At 39.0% G+C, this 17,105-nt stretch overlaps 1 protein-coding gene across 1 annotated transcript in view; it reads left to right on the plus strand.

Annotated features, from left to right (window-relative positions):
• The first annotated feature begins 1,115 nt into the window (after positions 1–1,115).
• The window catches only part of NUP153 (nucleoporin 153), a 68,732-nt gene continuing 52,742 nt past the window's right edge, over positions 1,116–17,105 (plus strand). The window contains exons 1-2 of the mRNA XM_090269781.1: positions 1,116–1,709; positions 15,373–15,598. Of these exons, the coding sequence (XP_090125907.1) occupies positions 1,599–1,709; positions 15,373–15,598 (337 nt within the window). The 5' untranslated portion in view covers positions 1,116–1,598. The remainder of the gene's footprint in view (positions 1,710–15,372; positions 15,599–17,105) is intronic.

A 17,105-nucleotide genomic window follows, 5' to 3' on the forward strand; every position in this document is an offset into this window, starting at 1 on the left:
CCTCCCTAATTAGTTGACTATTTGCCTCAAATCTGACTGCCCAGCTCAGTCAAACGTGCAATCTGAATTCTTTAGACCGGTTTTTGACCTTGAATGAGGGCTGGACCACGTGATCACCAAGAGCTCTGAAATGGTCAACTCCTACAATCTACTCTGTGGATGCAGGGGTTTAAGCCTAGCTCATTTTGTTAATATAGGTGTACTTTTATTACTGTTAATATACCTCTAATGTGAGTTAACTTTATTACATTTGCTTACCAGGAGATATAAATGAGTTACACAGATGATCACAACAGCTCCACACAAGGTGGATTTTATTATTATTTATTTATATTTAGAGAGAGGGGAAGGGAGGAAGAAAGGGAAAGAAACGTTAATGTGTGGTTGCCTCTTGTGCACCCCCAACTGGGGACCGGGCCCCTACCCAGGCATGTGCCCTGACTGGGAATCAAACCCTCCACCCTTTGGTTGGCAGGCCAGGGCTCAATCCACTGACCCACATCGGTCGGGGCACAGGTTGGGTTTTAAAGTCCCCATTTCTTGGAGGAGGAAGCCAAGTCGCAGGTTTTGAATTATCCAAGGTCAAGCTACAGAGTGACAGCCAGAATTCCAGCCCTTGTGTGTTTAATAGTAGAGCCCTTATATGTTTAATGAAACCTTAATGAAACTATGTATATTTTCTAATTCTGGATTAGGCTTAAGTATCATGGACATTTTTTTTTCAACCAGTTTTTATAAGATTTTATTAGTTGCTGTCTTTGATTTTACAAAGTGCTTATTTCTTTATGCCCACTTCTCCAATGGGGAGGAGAGTGGGACGGTCACTGCTTTTGTTAAACGCGTTTTTCAAAGTCTAAGCTTAGAGCCAAGAGTAGTAAAAGGAATCGAGGCCCAGGCTCTGTGCCTTTGTGGCTAGCCGCAGGTCTCCTTCCGCGTCATTTCTTTTTCTGGAGGTCGGCTTTTCCCCTGAACTACGTTTCCCAGTGTGCACCGCGGCCGAGAGCGCGGGCTCCATCGGCCCTTCCTTCTCTCTCGCCAATCATTCGGTCGCAGCGTGATGATGCAAACGCGTCGGGCGCTGACGAGTGACGGCCTTCTGGCTCGCGACCGCGGCGGCGTGTTTAGCAGCGGCAATAGGCGCAACAGCGGCGGCGACTGCAGGGACGACGACGCCGGGGCGGGCGCTGCGCGCAGAGGGGAGTGGTAGGCGGGCGGCGCCGGCGCCTTCAACTGCGGCAGCCAAGACTAGGGCGACGGAAGAAGGATCCCCGTCAACCGGCGGTCGAGTTAGGCCTAACCAGCGCGTGGAGCCGCTTGCTGTCCTCTGCGGGGGATCTCCATAGAGACTGTGACATACACAGAGGAGGGGGTCCGCGGGTGCTTACCGGACCGGAGCCAGCTACTCGGCCTCTGTCGTCGCCGCCGCCTTCCCTGCTGCCTGCGCGCTTTCTCTCTCCACTCAGCCCGCAACCTCGCAGTTCCTGGTGTGCGGGCGGACTTTCGGGCTGGGGGTGGGCGGGGGTGGGCTTTAAGGCGCCCGCCTCTGCCTCTCCCGCCCCCTTACCCGCCCCGGAGCGGGAAGCAGCGGAGGCTTGACTATGGCCTCGGGAGCCGGAGAAATAGGAGGGGGCGGTGGCGGCAAGATCCGGACGCGGCGTTGCCACCAGGGGCCAATTAAGCCTTACCAGCAGGGACGACAAAAGCACCAGGTACGGGGGAACCTCGACACCCTGCGGATCGGGAACTTGGCGGGAGGGAAGAGGCGGTGAAGGACCCTGGCGCCCCACGTGGAGGGGACGAGAGGGCCTGCGGAAAGGCCCGGGCGAGGCGGAGGGAGCTCAGGCCGCTAGGGTGGCGACGGGAAGTGGGCTGAGACAGGCCGATCCTTGCTGCACACACGTGTGGTTAGGGCCGCCTCTTCCCAACCCTGCAGGGCTGGGGCTTCCCAGAGCCGGCGCAGCGCGGGAACAGAAATTCGAGGCCCACGGTGCCCGCGTTTCTTTCGTTTTTGGCGGGGATTCGGGGTTAGAGGGTATTACTCATGTCCTCTCGAGGGAGAATGGAAGATGTGATGGGATGCCGCTACGCCTGTTTCCTACTCGCCCGCGGTTCAGTGTTCGTGGGGAGGGGGCTGCCCCGAGGAAATCTGACTTGAGGGCACTGGGCATTGGCGAGGGCGCTGTTAGTACGTGGGATAACCTCGTCTCAACCTAGTCATTAGTTCTCCCTCTCCCCTGCTCAGGTCCCCTCCCGAATCTGAGCGCATTGGCTTAGATTTTCTTTTCTTAACCGGGTTATAGTTACCGTGGCATTGGGGCATTTTGAAAGCCCTTCTGAACTCTTGGTGTCTCTCTGCTGCGAGACTTTTCTTTCCTTTTTCCCTCTACCTGCCCCCACTCCCTTTTATTTTGGAGGTTAGAATTGCCTATTATGCACAGTTGACCAGGACGCCACTTCTGATCTCATGCATAAAATATTTTAACATTATGGGGTGTATTCCAGAAGTTTAGGTACTTTTGACACTCCAAGAATGTTGGAGGTCTTATCATTTAACCATCTTGTGTACTTCGTGGGTGTTGGAAATTATGAAAAGGAATTTATCCTATTGTAAATGAGACATTTGATTCTGAGAAAGTTCCGTTTTTAAACTTGTTTGTTATGGGAGTTGAGTAGGAAAATGTTAACTTTAATAAAAATCACTTAAAAACTCAATGATACTAAGATGGGAAGTGAGTGTGTGTCTTAAACTTGTTAAAAAACAAGTATATCTGAAGGGTCTCATAACTTGTTGCATACTTTTAAAGGTAGAATTCATAGATTGCTTTATTCTGGGTAATTATGAATAGTGAACACTTTAACATGTTTGCTAGTGTTAAATTCTATCATTAAAAAACAATTTTTGAAGTAAAGATTTGGGGGAAATTTTTAACAGTAGAAATTGTGGTTTACAATATTAAGTAGCTTTCTACTAATGGTTAGAAATCTTGGCATTACTGTTACTCTCACCAGTTTTCCCCTAAATATATAAAGAAAATGCTTGGTTTTCAGTTTTCTTTGTGAGGACCAGGGGTACATGCACGCAGATTTAAGATTAGAATTCAGGCCACAAGCCTGATCATTTAACCTTTTGTAGAATGGAAGTGAAGACACATGCTTTCTGTTTCTCCTGAGGAGTAAATGTCTGAGTGCTTCCTTAGATCTGAAAAGAAGGTTAGTACATAAGAAAATGAAATGTTTAGAGTTTAGAAAGGGGATAATATATTCCAGGTGGCTAAAGTTATAACCACAGTTTATTTTAAAATGTACCTAAATAAAAATCTAAATTTGGGTAAATGATGCCTTAATATAACACCTACGATCCAACCTGTCTTAGAGTTGATATAATTTTAGGCTATGTAGTTTTGTTTTAGAGCTTGATAATTTATCATTCCCCCCACCTAAAATACCTTCAGCTTCTTGTTTTAGCCATTTAATTGAAAAAGAAAGAAAGTTTTAGCTTTTTAATTGGTATTAAAGATGTTTGGGGGTTTCTTGATCAACACTGTAGGTGTTACTTAACATTGTCAGAAGCTACCAAGGAAAAGTATCTAGGACTATACAAAAGAATACTCTAATATTACGATTTTTTTAAAAAATCTTAAAATAAGGACTCGTCTTTACTCCTTACTAGAACTTTTGGGACTTGCTGTTACCTCTGTGTTTTGCAGCAGCTGCTGAGTCATCATGAATAGCAGGCAACTTCATGACATTGCATGTTTTATACTAATGTTATTCGATTAAGTGTCCAAGGGTTTCTGGGCAAAAATGACGTTTTTGGTTGTGTAGTAGAGGGTTGGAATAAGAATGAGAGGTCTGGCACTGTTGGTTAATGGATGTTTGCCATTGCCTGTCAGGCCAGCTGGCTTGTGCAGTCACGTAGTACCTGTGACTTTTGCATGTGTTTAACTGACTTGCAATTTCCTGTTTTGACTTCTGGTTTAGCTCTGCTGAAATATATCTAAAGTTTGCATTTTTACTTTTAACTTCTGATCTTTAAAATGCCATCTTGCTTGAATTTGTGGAGACAGAAATCTGTTGTGTTACTCAACTAACTGAAGGGTGTAATAAGAATTGTAGAAGCATATTTGAAGAACAGCATTTTCAATTGCCTTCTCTCCTACCCCCTAATTCTTAGCCCACATGCATTTAGGAAATGGTGTCATTTTTCTAGTTGGGAGTGAACAGGTCATTAAAGAGGATGTGATTAGTTCTTGTCACCTGTTCAGTCTCCTTTCCGATTTCCTTTTTGTGCAGATTGTCAGGCCCAGAAAGTCAGCTCTGGAAGGTCAAGCTGCTTTTCTTAATAGCCACCACAAAACACTTGAGCCCATGGGCAAACCAGAACCTTGCCTCTGGAAGAATCTACTGCCACCTCCTGGTGAGAGGGAACTACTTATTTTTGCCCTTTTTTGGGGGGGGGCGGTGGGGGTTGTGCTTCAGAGGTTTTGTCTTCTGGTTTGGAGCTAAGGGAATCCACTCATTTTATATTTCTAGATGTAGTTTGTCTGCTGCATTTAGCCACTTCAGAAAGAAGGGAAGTAAATCCCTTTATCTATTCAGTAGCTTAGGTCAGGAGCCTGCAAACTTTCTCTAAAGGACTGGATAGTAAATATTTTAGGTTTATTGCTGCAAGTTATTTGCTTTGTTTTTGTAACCCTTTAAAAAAATCTAAGTACCATTCGTAGCCTGCGGCCTATATAAAAACTGGCCAAGGGCTGAATTTGGTCTACAGACAGTGGTTTGCCAAACCCTGCTTTATAGTGGGGTTTTTGTTTGTTTGATTGTTTTGGTACCTTCCACATGATATTTTTGTTGCAAATAAGTATGTCCTTCTTGGTATGGGAAACCTTAAAGCATGTTCTCAGTTTTGAAAAGGAGGGATATTTAGAGATTGAATATTTAACTCATTACTGAAGTCACTAAATAGTTTTGAATTTTATTTTATGCTTATCCTCGCTATTTAATTGTTTCCATGGAAATAAAAATGAGAATAGTTGATAGGAAAAAGTACTATAATGGAATCAAAGCATTTGGGTTTGAGTTTGTGTTCTGCCAAGACTTGTAATAAACTAGTAAATGAATACAAGTTAACAATTATTTAAGTTCTTTGCGCTTAATTTACTCACCTGTAAACTAGAAATTGTTGTGAGGGTTAAATGAAATTAAGTAAAGTTTTTAGAACAGAGCCTGGCATGTAAAGTAAGGACTCATTTGAAATTGATTAGCCCTGATGGGGTGGCTAAGTTGATTGGAGTGTGTCCCATAAACCAAAAGGTGGGCCCATAGAGGAGGCATATGATCAATATTTCTCGTATCAATCTCTGTCTCTCTCTCTCTCTTTCCCTTCCTCTCTTTAGAATCAATAAATGTATCTTCGAGTGAGAATTTTAAAAAAGTTGTGATTAAATAGAACCTTTTGATATAAATGTTTTAATTGTCTCCGAATTTTGCTGCCTCTTTGTAGAAGTTTTTTCTTTTCCTTTATGTACCCAACTGTATCTTTTATAGGCTCATACTGGATTAAAGGACTTGTTTGTTGAATGATGAGACCAAACCTTAAACTATTCGTCGGCAGCCGTCTGTCTCGAGAGACGATGGTGTAGCTTCTTAAGAGTCTATCTGCACCGCCGAGAATGGTTGTGCAGTCCGACTCGGGAGTGACACGGTATCTGTCTCCTCCCGTGTTGAATCGACATCTTGCGATGACACTGCAGTGTCCTCTCCAGTGAAGCTGAAGCTACAGAGCCTGGGCAGGGTGATATGGAGGGTCTGCTGTTGCCCATGCAGCAGACCCCCCCTCTCTTCGCAGCTGAGGGATCCAAGGGAAAGACGGAGTCAATACAGCTTGGCTTCAGGTGCGCCGCAGGAGTTGCCGGTGTTGACTACAACGTCAAACCGCCTTAGGGACTCCGGCTCCGGATTTTCTGTCGGGGTTTACTCCCTTAGTCTTTCCCCTGAAGAGGTATGCCGCAAGGCAGCGGAGGTTTTTTGGAATCAGAGTTTTCCTTCTCTGATGTGCCCTGACTGGAAGATCGAACCAGCGACACTTAGCTCGCAGGCCGACGCTCAATCCACTGAGCCAAACCAGCCAAGGGCTGGTTTAAACTATTACTACTCTCTTAAGTACTTCTAAAATGTTTTCCTTATAGAAATGCTAGTCATTTAAGTGTATAGAAAAATAAATTCAAATATTAAGTTATTTCAAGAAATAGTTTTTTTTTTTTTGTTTCTAATGAGAGGCCCTTGTGTGTAATATTTTATCAATTTACTAACTAATTTTTCTAATAAGATAAATGACAAAAATGTCCGCATGTCGTCTCCATTTCCTGGAAAGTCACCTGATGAGGCTGCTAGTTATCTATTAGTTTGAAGTAAAATGAAGACTTTGGCCTGATGTCACTAATTAAAACGTTTTTATTAGGCACAGTATATTACTGGAAAGATGCAATGACCATATATTTTAAAAAATGTTTTATGTGTAGCTACTTAGCTAATGGTCATGGTTGTAATGTATTTTTAAAAGATTCTTCTGTTTTGAGAAGCACATATACACTTAAAAGTCTTGCCACCAGATATAATGCAATTTATTGTGTTTACTGTTAGAAACAGGATAGTACAATGCCTTTTCTGTCTAGAGATATTCCAGTTAGCTTGTCAGTTTGTTTGATTTCACTATCTTTCATAGTGTGATTGAGGAAATGAACTCTTACATCCAGTTTTCAAACAGAGTGTGTAAGAAAAGTGGGTTAAGCTAGTTTAGCTATTTATTGGATCTCCTATTGCTAGCTTGAAGGTCCTTTATGGGGATACCTTTTCTTGTCCTTGTTTTGATTACTGTTCATTTTCAATACTACCTCTATAATATGGATAATTAAAAATAAGACTAAGCCAGGTCATGTTTCTCCCCACTGTGCTGGTGACAGAGTTTCGAAGGAGTTGGAAATGTGTGGCCAATTGTAGTTTTTAATTTTTTAGCTAGAAAACTTTTTATGCTTATTTTCTGGCTTGATCTCTTGAATTTGAGAAGAGAAATGAAAAGTTTGGATTTTAAGTGGCCAGAAGGATTTGGACTAAGTGAATAGAGAAGGCTTGGCTGCTGCCTATCTATTGGCTGTAAAATGTGACAACTAATAGTTTAGATTTGTAGGTTAAATTCAAATTACTGAAACTAGATTCATTATAACTGTATTAGAATTTGAATACTTCATTACTTTTTTCCTTCATGGAGATAACTTGAGTGATAAAGGTGGACTACTTATGCATTGTTTAAGAAAAAAATTGGAATTAACTGGAAGATTAGGATGGCACTATGTTTTTACTTGTATTTTTATAATTACATATTCTTTAAGTCTCATGTGAAGGCTTGGGTTGGAAGCTCTTATTTTTCACTTGGGCTTGGAGGGATCAAGGGGTACCGAACACTGAGTAGACCAACTGTATAAAATAAGACTTCCAAAAAGTTTGGAAGAGCCTGGTGACGTGGGAGTTGAAAGGATAAGGAGAGTGTGCACAGAACCCTGGAAGAGAACGAAGGGTCAGTGAAATAAAGGCACCTGAAAGAGCAGATAGAAATCAAAACAGTGTGTATTCTGGTGGAATAAGGCTCCAGAACCTTAAAACTGAAGATGGATTACATTTTGATATTTACAGTTGGAGATCTAGTGAAGTTACTTGAGAAAGAAGATTTTATAATCTAAATACTGCTATTTAGTAGAGAATAATAAGAAAGGAGTTGAACAGGACTGAAGTCAAGAAAATAGGAATAGAGAGCTCTATACGGAGAAGGAAGGCTCTCTATACATTGATGTGCCCTATACATTGATGTGCTTAGTGTATGAAAATTAAATTCACTTTTGGCCACCAAATTGAATATTTATTATAAGTTTCAGTGGAATTTTTGACATGTTTTGCCTTAGTCCTTGGAGAGAAAAGACCCAATCAGTTTAGCCAGTCCAAGTTTAAAGATTCACGCCTTTATCCTTGGATTCAACTTCATTACTTATAGTTTTCTAGAATAGACTTTGCTTTAGGATTATGAGAAGTATTTTTAAGGTTTTCTTTTTAATAATCACCCAAGGATATATTTATTGATTTTTTAGAGAGAGCAAAGACTGGTGTTGTGGTAGGGGGGGAGAAAGAAACATAAATGTGAGAGAGAAACATCTGTTGGTTGTATATACACGCCCTGACTGGGGATCAAACCCACAACCTGAGTATGTGCCTTAACCTGGAATTGAACCCCCACAGCCTTTTGTGTTCAAAATGATGCTGCAACCAATTGAGCAACCCAGCCAAGGCAAGATTTAAATGCACCATTTTGTTGATTTTTCAAAGACCATTAATTTTGCTTTCTTTAGCTACTTTTCTGCTTCTCTTTATTTAGTTGGCTTTGTGTTATTTATCATTCCAGAGGACGGTTCAGTTTTCCTGTGCTCTTGGATAGCTTCACATGCTTTTTTTTCCTGGAGGAAGGGTTATTAGTGTAGCAACAAAAGTAATATTTGCTTAAGGTGAAACTACTATCATTTTATTTAAATTCTAGAATTACTTATTATTTTTTTAGAAACCTCTCATGGAATATTAATATGTGGGAATAAGGTTGGTTGAGTAGTGCAGTTGTAGATCAATTAAAACCATGTGTCAGCTAATCTGTACACTGTACAGACTTAATTACCATCATGTTTGACAAAAATTGCCATCATGTTGAAAGTACAGGGCACTGTTGGCCACATACAAGGGAGTAACTTTACCAGACTTGGAGGATCAGAGGTTTTCTGTAGGAAAATGTACATCAGGTTATAGTGGTGGCAGCCAGGCTCACTGCTGAAGCCTCCGAAAGGAGGGAGGAAGCTAATCTGGTAAATTAGGACTTGAGTATTCACTCCTTAGTAGACCTTTACAGTAGACCTGTATCTATTTTCCCCTCTAGTTTTTGTTTTCTTTGTTTGTTTTAAATGTCATAAAGAATTCTTCGTTCAGGTTCACATAGGAAACTGGTTTACCCCATTCCTGTTAAAGACCTGAAGCATTTTCTCTAAAGGACTCCTGAAAAGAGAGACCTTTCTGGGTAGTAGAATCAAAGGAACCTTTTTTTCTATAAGAAAACTATTTTTCCCCTTTTCTAGCTCCCTTCAACTCTTTCTCAGTTTTCCATTGGTGGCTGAAGTCTATCTTTAGCACTTCAAAACTCTTTTAAAAAATTGCCAGGCAGGGAAGTAGTTCTCCAAATTTAGTTGAGACACATGGTCCCTTACCTCTTTATACTCTCCTACCCAGTTCTCTGTGGATCAGATTTCTTTACTTAGCAGCTTAAAAAATTATAATATCTGGTAGTTGGTTATTTACTGTAAGTGCCAAGTCTTTAACACTGGAAATAACATAGTTTCAAAAGTAGACTTGTATGTCTGTGTCTGGTTTGATTTTCAGAGTTGATATTATGAAGTATTTATAAAAATTGGTGTAATATAATTTTATAGATAATGAGATAATCATGGAACTACGGTGTTCTTTTATATAAAACTTTGGTGTAGTTAAGCTTATGCTCAGGGTTTTGTTTACTATGGCCTTAATTGGGATAACAGTCACTAAGATTTTAGTGCAGTGGTTCTCAACCTTCCTAATGCTGCAACCCTTTGATATAGTTCCTCATGTTGTGGTGACCCCCAACAACTCCCAACCATAACTAAAACATAGTGATTAATCACTAAAACAATATGTAATTATATATGTGTTTTCCGACACACATATGTGTTAGGCAACCCCTGTGAAAGGGTCGTTCGACCCCCAAAGGTGTCGCAACCCACAGGTTGAGGACTGCTGTTTTAGAGGATATTAGTGCAGTTGTTCTCAAACTTTAATTGGCAGAAGAATCACCTCAGTAGCTTTAAACAAATTTTCATTTCTAACATGCTCAAGGGTGACACCAAAGGTGCTGGTCTGAAAACTTTAATTTGAAGACCACTGTCCTTTTTATAGTGACTAGATACACAAGCTACAGAACAAAAGATTACATATAGATTCTCAGACACACACATGATTAAAGGGGGATTTAAAAAAAAAATCTCACTTGGGGATATAGTCATTGATCTTAGAGAGAAAGGAAGTGGGGGGAGAGGAAAACATCCACATGAGAGAAAAACATCTATTGGTTGCCTCTCGCACACACCCCTAGTGGGGGTTGAACCTGCAACCTAGGTATGTTCCCTGATCATGGATCGAAATGCAACCTTCCATTGAGACACTTCACTTGGCCAGGGCCAAAGAGGAATTTTGATGGACAGTTATTAAAAGTTTATTAGATTTTGCATTTATTAAAGGGGTTACAAGAAGCTTGATCAGCATGTACCAAGGACACTCCTATATTTGAGTCTGTACTTTAGTTCCTTCAGTTATAGTACTTCACTAGAAATTTCATGGCTCATTCCTCACTTTTTTTAGGTGTTTGCTTATATCAAACAGCTATCCCATTTTGCTTCCCTCCTTTATTTTTGTTCATAGCACTGATATCATCATACGTGTTATATATTCTATTTACTAGTTTTTTCATTTGTCTCCCTAACTTACAAGTTGTAGGAAGGCAGGAACTTGTTCCTTGCTGAATCCTGGTGTTCTGTACCTGACATATACTATGCGACCAATAAATATTGACAGTAAATTGAATGAAGAAAAGCAGTGTCTGCTTTTACATGTATGAGTTAGATAAGAATCTAAAATATTCACCAAAGTAGAGCCTCTTTTCTGGCCTATTTGTATACTTTTTTACAGAGATAAAGGTTGGATGATGTAACTTTTAGGTAATAAGAGTACTTCCCCAAGTGTGGTACATATGTTCCATTGTTGATAAAGAAGCTGAATCTTAACTGACAACATGGACTGACTTTTTAGTTTTCATGTTAATTAGATCGCAAGAAACAGTTCACTCTGGATGGTTCAACTGAAGTATTGAATATGTTTAAGAGAATCTGCTTAGGCATATGCTGGTGATTAAAGGGATACATTCAGAATAGCAAGAGGCCCAGAGACTAGCAGTAGCAGAAGCTGCTCCCATTCCTAGGACTGGAAGGATCAAGGTTTACCTGGACTAGAGAAGGGGCCGCCTGTCTGGAAGTTTTAGAGAAGGGACACTTAAGCAGAGAGGGAGCACAGAAAGAAAGACTTCTCTTTTTTCCCATCCTCTGATAATCTGGTATTCTCTAGTATCTCTTGTAGACTAATTCTTCCAGAAGTCAGCTTTGTCCTACAGCCTATCAAGAATGGAGTGAGAGCCCTAGGCTGGTAACTCAGTTGGTTAGAGCATTGTCCCAATATGCCAAGGTTGCAGGTTCGATCCCTGGTCAGGACACATACAAGAATAAACCAATGAAACGTATAACTAAGCGGAACAACAAATTGATGTCTGTTTGTCCCTCTCCCTTCCTCTCTCTCTAAAATCAATAATTTTAAAAAAAGGAGTGAGGGAAGGGTAAGTGAAGACCAGCATAGCATGAAATTTGTGAACTGATAGACTATTGTGTAGGAAAAGTTAGATTTATTAAGAGAAATGAATGGATAGAAAGAAAATCATTAAATAATAGTACAGGTAAAAATCATGGCCACAGTTTGGGAAATACTGAGGAACTAGTTCTATAAGCTGCATTGTATCTGCACAGTCCACTGTACAATTGGTTTTTCTCATTCATTTTAGAATATTTTACTGTGATATATAGGGTGGAGCAAAAGGAGGTTCACAGTTATATGCAAAACCATTTATTCTCATTTTATCATTTATTAATTATTGTATTATTTTTCCATATGGACAACTGTAAACCTACTTTTTCCCCCATCCTATATTTTAATTGTTGTCTGACCAGTGCTCCACATTATATGTTTACCAGATAAATGAATCTTAAGACTTTTTAAGTACACATAATTTTATTAACCTCTTATAGAGGGACTTTTCCCTTAGAATGTACTGTAATATTATTAAATGGATCTAATTTCCTAATCTCTTCAACTAGGATGGTGGTTCACAAACTTAAAAACTTTAGCATACATCAAAATCACTTGAGCGTTTGTAAAAATGGGTGAGCCCTCCCTAACTCCTGAGTTTTACAGGGCTGGGATAGGGCCTGAAGTGATGCTGATATTACTCGTAAAGGAACCACTAGTACTAGAGTGTACTAAGTTTAACCCTTTTGAGTGCCATGCATAATTGGAAATTTGCATCAACATGAGAAAAAATTATATCAGTATATAACTTGAGGTACAAAAAAAGAGAACAAAACATAAAATACAGATTATTCCATTGTTATTTACATTTATAGCCATTGAAAAAAGAGTCGCTGGGAGCAATGCTGGCACTTTTGGGAAAATTTGTCAGCATCACTCACAGCGACGGCACTCAAAGGGTTAATTTGATTTTTAAAAAGTCTTCACTCAAAGGTATGTTTATTGAACTTTATTTTTTTAAGAGAGAGAGAGGAAGGGGGTGGAAGGAGAGGGAGAGAGGGAGAAAAGAGAGAGAAATGAGAGAAACAGGATGTGAGAGAGAAACATCAATAGGTTGCCTTCCCAACTGGGATTTGAACCTGGAACCTAGATATGTACCCTAACCTGGAATCCTGGAATCAAAGCTGCTACCTTTTGGTGTACGGGACAATGCTCCAACCAACTGAGATACCCTGCCAGGGCTGATTTTTAACTTGTCTTGATTACTTAGAGTCACTTACCCTATAGAGGTATATTGAAGTATCATCTGTAGGCTTGCTTTCTTATGATGGTTCCAGATCAGTTTTATCATCTATATTTCTTTACTGTCAAGGTCTTCGTGCTGTCATTCATTGTGCCATTAGTAACTTCTCTCTCTCTCTCTCTCTCTCTCTGTAATTTTCTTGTACTAAGCTGCTGTGGGCTGAGATTGATAAATTGGTTAATTTTAGTTTAGAAAAGAGAAGATCTCCAAGCAAAGGATATGAGCTTTTGTGAAGGAGCTTTATATCCATTTTGACTGTTTAATTTTGATTACTGATTATTACCCAAAGTATCAGATGCTGCCACAGAAGTGACCTTTGGTTAAGTATGGTATTAATTTAAGTTCTGTACTTGCTACAGATAAGCAGGGATCACAGGAATCTGATACTTTTAGTAGCTATAAACACCTTAGAGGAAGTTCACAAAAAGCTTAATTTACACTAAATTCTTGCTCTACCACTTCAGCTAATTTATCATTTCATATCAAGCATGAGTCTTACAGTTTTCAAGTCTTATTTAAGCTGTATTATAGCTTGTAAGCACTTTCGAGTCTTGAAATATGGGGAGAAGGTAAATACTAAGTGTAAGTAGTAAGTAAAATTTTATGTTTTTTATAAATTTTAAATTTGGTGTATGTTTTTATAAATATTAAATTTGGATGTAGGTTTATAATCTTGGTTTCAAAAGTAACTAATACTATGTAACATTAGCCTAGAAAAGGGAAATAGTGAAGTTGTTTTTCAGTAGTGAGTATTCTAGGGTTGTTGGCTTCATGAGTTGTGAGAGAGCTGATACTGTAGATCTGTTTAAAATTTCTGTTAGGAGAATACATGGAAAAATAATTATGTATTTCCCAGTTGTTACCTACACCTTTTTAAAGAATAAGGAAAATACTATTCAAGTGCTAGTATCAGAGATGCCTTCCATCTTTTCCTTTGACAGGATTTTTCAAGGCCTAATAGTCTTAGCTCTGTTTTCATGGTTGATTTACGTATTCTGCCTTGACTTTATTGTTTTTCTGTACCTACCAATTCATTTTTTCCCTTCTATGACTTTCTCTGAAATTCTACTAATGCTAATTTAGGAAGGCTGTTGTTGCCTAAAATTGGTTGCCTCACCCCAGTTTGTTTTTGCTAGCTTTCCTCCCCCTCATTAGTAATAACATTGTCAGTATATGTTTGTTATATATAGTTTAAAGATTTTATTTACTTATTTTCAGAGAGAGGGAAAAGGAGGGAGAAAGAGAGAAACATTGATGTGCAAGAGAAACATAGTTGGTTGCTTCTCACAGGCTCCCAACCAGGGACCTGACCTGCAGCCAGCCATGTGCCCTGACTGGGAATCAAACTGGCGACCTTTCGGTTCACGTGTCTGTGCTTAATCCACTGAGCCACACCAGCCAGGGCAGTCTGTTATATTTTTTAAATTGCAAAGTGCATTCACATATTTCATGGGATCTTCATTATAATTCTTATTAGGTAGTAGCAGGAGGGGGTGTAATTCTGATTTTACCTAGAGTTACTGAGTACAGAGAGGTAGTACTCAAACTTCATAGGTCCTGCCAATCCCACCTATACTTTAACTATTCTAGTATTTGTGTTTGTATCTAGGGCAAGTTATTTAACCTCATTGCGTCTCCATCCATAAAGTGGCACTATTAATGCCAACTTCGTAAAAGTACTGTGAGGATTAAATTGAATAATATGTATGAACTGCTTAGAATAGTGTCTGATACATAGCAAAGCTACACTAAATGTTAATACTGATAGTTATACTATATTTTTCTCCTTTTTAAAAGTTACTATAATAAGTGAGTTCTGTAGATTTTTCAGGCAATATTTGGTATAACAAAAACTTACCATCGAAAAACATCTTAGATTATTAGATTAGATTAGTTGTCTTATTTCCTGTCTTTAAAAAAAGCTCTTGGCCCTGGCTGCTGTGGCTCAGTGGATTGAGTGTTGGCCTGCGAGCCAAGTGTCTCTGGTTCGATTCCCAGTCAGGACACATGACTAGGTTGCACATCAGGTTCCCAGTTGGGGGCACAAGTGAGAGGCAACCACACAGTGATGTTTCTCTCCCTCTCTTTCTCCTTTCCCTTCTCTACAAATAAATCAGTAAACAAACAAATAAATAAATTTTTAAAAAAAGATTCATTAGTAAGTTTAAAAAAAGTCTTTAGTTTTATAAGTCTAAATTTTTATTTTTAAAAGAATGTGCAATAAAATAATTGCTTGAGAAAGCTGTGAAGGTATTCATATTGCTTCTTTTAATATGCTAAGATCAAAATGGATGTATATCTTATTAGTAATTAAAAACTCAAGTCTTATTTGATTGCCTACTGGGGTTTTTTAAAGATTAGTATAATATGGCCATTTGGGGTAGTTATTAAATCATGGATATACGCATATGGAAGAAAGAAAATGTAGAGATTTGTCTATAGAATTTGTAAAATACCATTATATCAGCATTAGTTCAAGTAACTGAATTTTAGGAAACTTTGTTGGAAACAGTTGTGTTTTTCTTGTATGGCTTTCTGTAAGTTGATACTTATTTAAAAAGATAAATTTCTAAAATTGCCTTATGTATTTTTTCCCTCAACAGGGCATTCTTAGCAGGGTTACAGAATCTGTTAAGAATATTGTGCCAGGATGGCTACAGAGATACTTCAACAAGAATGAAGAAGTATGCAGCTGCTCAGCAGACACAAGAGAAATACCACAGTGGCCAGAAAATAGAGAAGACGATCATCTAATATATGCTGGTGAGGAGAGCGCTAATATTCATGATGGGAGAATCACTCCTGAGCCAACAGTCAGTAATACAGAAGGTAAATGGAACGTGAATATTTTGTTATGAAAGATAGGTTTTCATGCCTTAGTTGGAAATATTTTTATATTATCTGGCTATGGTAAATCTAATTGGGTAGTACATGAAAAATGTAGGAGAAGGTTGATGATCAGGTTCAAATTGGGTACCTTCCTTATTTATTAGCTTTTTGTTTATTAAGGGAGGCTGATATAGTGAGGCTGATATACTATATCAGCCAAGAGTGCAAGCACTGATTTTAGACTTGGTTTTGAATTTTCAAGCCATCAGTTGTTAGACATGTGGCTTTAGCAAGATAATTTTCTTCTCTGTATCTTCATAAGTTCCTTTGAAAATACGGTAAATGTGAAGCCCTTAGACTAGATCCTGGCTCTAAGGGAGAACTATAACTTAACTATTAACAATGAAACTGATAATGCCATGAATTAGGGTATGGTATAACTGCAGTTGGCTCCTGCCCTCTCTGCAGCAGCTCAGCTGGGTTATATTTCATTAATCCTATAATTACGTAACTGCATTTTATTAAAAGAAAAATTTTTAAATTATATTTTATTGTTTATGCTGTTACAGTTGTCCCAGGTTTTCCCTCTTTGCCCCTCTCCCCAGACCCCGTCCACTCCCTCAGGCAATCCCCACACTTGGCCATGTCCATGGGTCATACATATATGTTCTTTCGCAACTCCTGATGACTGTTCTGTAACTACCAATTTGTACTTCTTAATCCCTTCACCTTTTTTGTCAATCATCCTGACCTCCCTTCCATCTGGCAACCATCAAAATGTTCTCTATTTATGCATCTATTTTTGTTTAGCTTGTTTGTTTTTTAGAATTAATTGTTGTTAGACATATATTTATTGCCATTTTATTGTTAATATTTTTCATCTTATTAAAGAACGCCCTTTAGCATTTCATGTAATACTAGTTTGGTGGTGATGAACTACATTAGTTTTTTTCTTGTCTGGGAAGCTATTTATCTGTCCTTTGATTTCTAAATGATAGCTTTTCTGGGTAGAGGAGTCTTGGTTATAAGTCCTTCTTTTTCATCACTTTGAATATTTTTTGCCAATCCCTTCTTGCCTGCAAAGTTTCTTTTGAGAAATCAGCTGACAGTCTTATGGGAGTATCCTTGTAGGTGTAACTAACTACTTTTGCCTTACTGGTTTTAAGATTCTCTCTTTGTCTCTAACCTTCGGCATTTTAATTATGATTTGTCATGGTGTAGGCCTCTTTGGGTTCATCTTATTTGAGACTGTGCTTTCTGGACTTGCATGTCTTATTTCCTTCACCGAGTTAGAGAAATTTTCTGTCATTTCTTCAAATAGGTTTCCAGTTTCTTGCTCTTTTTCTTCTTCCGGGACACCCTCATATGCGAATGTTGATACACTTGAAGTTGTTCCAGAGGCTCCATACACTGTCCTCAATGATTTTGGATTCTTTTTTCCTTCTTGCTGTTCTGGTGGTTTTTTTGCTTCCTTATATTCCAAATCGCTGATTTGATTCTTGGCTTC

Source organism: Furipterus horrens, unplaced genomic scaffold (assembly GCF_987537825.1).
Source record: "Furipterus horrens unplaced genomic scaffold, mFurHor1.1.pri manual_scaffold_3, whole genome shotgun sequence".
Taxonomy (NCBI): domain Eukaryota; kingdom Metazoa; phylum Chordata; class Mammalia; order Chiroptera; family Furipteridae; genus Furipterus; species Furipterus horrens.